The following is a 3,141-nucleotide window of genomic DNA, read 5'->3' as shown; positions in this document are numbered from 1 at the left end:
AGATAATTTTTTTCGGACTTCAACCGTAATTAGTCTTATCTGCAAATACAGTAGTTCGGACATTTACGGTAACATCTCAAACATTTCGGCGACGCTAACTTACAATGAACAGAAAAAAAAATGCGAAAACACTTGATGTGCAAAAACCAGTTAAGCTATAGAGGAAGCTAACCTGTCGACCTTCAAATCTATTTTTATTAATAAGCGGTTTGACGTGAATTGCATTATGTTGTCATGTAAGGCATGTCCCAAACTAACTATAATGGCTAGTTTCGTAGTCGACAAGGATGTTGTGTTTATTATACGAATAAATAATTTCGCTTTATAACACGATAATAATGTGATTTACGTAAAATGCCGTTCAATGACCTCATGTCACATATACGGTGAAAAAAAATATACATATACCATGGGTGTGCCTATTTGCCGAATTAATAAAGCCGTGTTAAAATTAACATGAACACACGTTATAAAGCCTTTTATCCTTTCCTATTCTGTCTTTGATTGTGAATAGTTTTTTTTTATTTACAACTAGCTGTATCCGTGCAGCTTCATCCGCATGAAATTATAAAAACTTTATTTTATTGTTTACATTTGTTAAATTCTCAATTGCAAATGTCAAAATACAAATTACTTTACTATGGCATTTTTTTTTCCTTGATGTTGGCAGCAACTTATGGTCTCTTTCCCACATTGGGATTTTTATCCAAAATGTTTTCCCTTAAGTTTAATGGCGTGTAAATATATAGTCTAAAGCATGACGTAAGTGTGGGTCTTTTTATTAAAAAAATAATTATTCAAAAATATCCTGTAATTGCTGACATCTTAGGCAACAAAGAAATGTGTGTTTACGCTTTATTATATCAGTATAGATAGATAAACTAGCATTCTATATTTCATTTTAATCGTCTACTATTATCAAAACATAATCGTATAATCGTTAGTTAAGTTACACCTAAGTACAAAACTTGTTGGTGAAATAAAATACGATTTGATATGTCCATTTCATAACACAATATTTGCCTTTACTTATGCTAGGTACTTACATATCGAAATCACACGTTATATCAGATATCATTATTATCATGAAGCATTTTATTATTATCAAGGTATTTGAGTACATATTTTGATATTCAGACTTTGACATTAATTACTTATCAAAATCAGTTTACTACTTACATAAACTAAATCGTACTTAGGTATTTTAAAAGCGCAAATTTTGTTGTTTGTCTGAAGGTCATGTCTCAACGAATTTTGTTGTTTGACATTGATGCAGAAGTCTTTTTTTACTCCGCGCATTCATAATTACGGGCAAGAACTATTACGCAATTATTTATGTTTGCAATGTTTCAAATGTCTGTAAATTTCCGTATACAGGTGTCCTAACAGACGTATACTTCTATAAAGGGGTCAAAAATTAAAGGTGATTCGAAAAATGTAAACTTTATGCATATTATACATTTATGCCTTGTATTGGACAGAAAGTGAAAATGTAAACAGAATTAACTATGTTCCAATACACTTTTACGTCTTCATATATCTCGATTCATGCAACATGAATCGAGATATATGAAGCATGCATGTTACACATGCATGTTACGATGCATGTTACACAACATATAATTTATTTATTATTAAAAGCTGCATTTTATTATAACAAAAAGTAGAGTTAGAAACACCAGCCAGAGCCACGAGTAAACAGAAGATAGGTATAGTGGAATCATTTCCGTTCTTTGTTTTTTTCCCATCCTTTCCTAATAGGATGGGAAAAAAATTGATTTCATGCGGGATAGGAAAGGTAATATTTTTCGGCAACGCATTAAAATTACTGGATAAAATACAAAGTTTTAATTTTTCACAATTTTTTTATCGATAAAAAAACAGTCTTACAATTGTAACCGCTACATGCTAACTTATTTCTAATTTATGTATTTACAGTACTTATATAATAGCTAAAACCCGAAATTTTCCATAACTATGGCTGTATATTTTGTAGTTGAGAGTTTGTTAGAATCCGTCACGTGTAACCTAAATGTTAGTCATGAGGTAATATTTAATTATTAAACTTATTCTACCATAATATTTTCATTTTAACAAAAAGATTTCTCTTTCAATATCTAAAATGAAAGTAGCATAGTACATTTCGAATTCGCATATAAAAATTACATTCTATGACCTTTACATAATAACAGAAGATTTCGCTAACCAATTATGAAATAATAACTTATGAACATCAAATGCATTATGTTTCGTGACAGATAAATGTGCTGGCAATTTATCTACATATGACATTCAAAGGGATTCCTCCCTTGGGGAAGAGAACTAGTCGCATAGGATCGAAGTCCAACACGGCCGGTGTGTTTCTCGAAGGCTCCACGCGGTACTTGGACAGGAACTTGGCTACACACACTCGGGATTGTACTTTGGCGAACCGCATACCTGGAATAAATGTATAATATAGTAAACAAGATCATTATTAGTTTATATTTAGGTTCATCGGATGTGGAGTTTACAAATGCGAAATAACTTTGACGTTAAAGATTTTTAGAGTTATCCCTTCTTTCAACTATAGGTCAATTGTGCGAAAAATATGTGCAATGATCTGCCTTAAGAAGAGGCCTGAACACAAATATAACCCACGTCTTATAATCATAATTGTTATAAGATAGCTGACCCTAAAGAAATTTTAGGCTAGTAACAATATTGTTTGATATGTACTTTTGCTTAAAATTGTTTTAACGTCACCATCATCAGACTTTATCATGCCTTACTTATTGCTAGACAAGCATATCCCAATGCCTTCGATATCAAACCTAAGGACCATATTATTAATTAATAATAATATTATTGAATTTTACTTACCGATACAGTTTCTAGGTCCAGTTCCAAATGGCATATAAGCACAAGAATGTCTGTCTTTCTCATTTTCAGGACTGAACCGGTCAGGATCAAACTTCTCTGGATTGGGGTAGTATTGAGGATCACGATGAATACCCAAAGGATTTACAAGTATAGTTTGTCCTTTCTTAATAGTTACATTAGTATCTGGGATTTTATAGTCCATTTGTGCGTTACGTTGCAAAGGATCTATAATTGGATATTTCCGTAATGTTTCATCAAACACTTGCTGCAAATAAGTCA

At 31.6% G+C, this 3,141-nt stretch overlaps 1 protein-coding gene across 1 annotated transcript in view; it reads right to left on the bottom strand.

Moving 5' to 3' along the window:
* Positions 1 to 1,833: 1,833 nt before the first annotated feature.
* The window catches only part of LOC106104798 (cytochrome P450 6B5-like), a 13,356-nt gene continuing 12,048 nt past the window's right edge, over positions 1,834 to 3,141 (bottom strand). Inside the window, exons 2-3 of the mRNA XM_013284937.1 lie at positions 2,863 to 3,133; positions 1,834 to 2,439 (exon numbers count right to left, since the gene is read on the bottom strand). Coding sequence (XP_013140391.1) covers positions 2,276 to 2,439; positions 2,863 to 3,133 — 435 coding nt within the window. The 3' untranslated portion in view covers positions 1,834 to 2,275. The remainder of the gene's footprint in view (positions 2,440 to 2,862; positions 3,134 to 3,141) is intronic.

The sequence above is a fragment of the Papilio polytes genome, unplaced genomic scaffold (genome assembly GCF_000836215.1).
Source record: "Papilio polytes unplaced genomic scaffold, Ppol_1.0 DF823399.1, whole genome shotgun sequence".
In the NCBI taxonomy this organism is placed as follows: Eukaryota; Metazoa; Arthropoda; class Insecta; order Lepidoptera; family Papilionidae; genus Papilio; species Papilio polytes.
The sequence above is the reverse complement of the archived record's forward strand: the minus strand, read 5'-3'. Positions and strand labels throughout refer to the sequence as shown.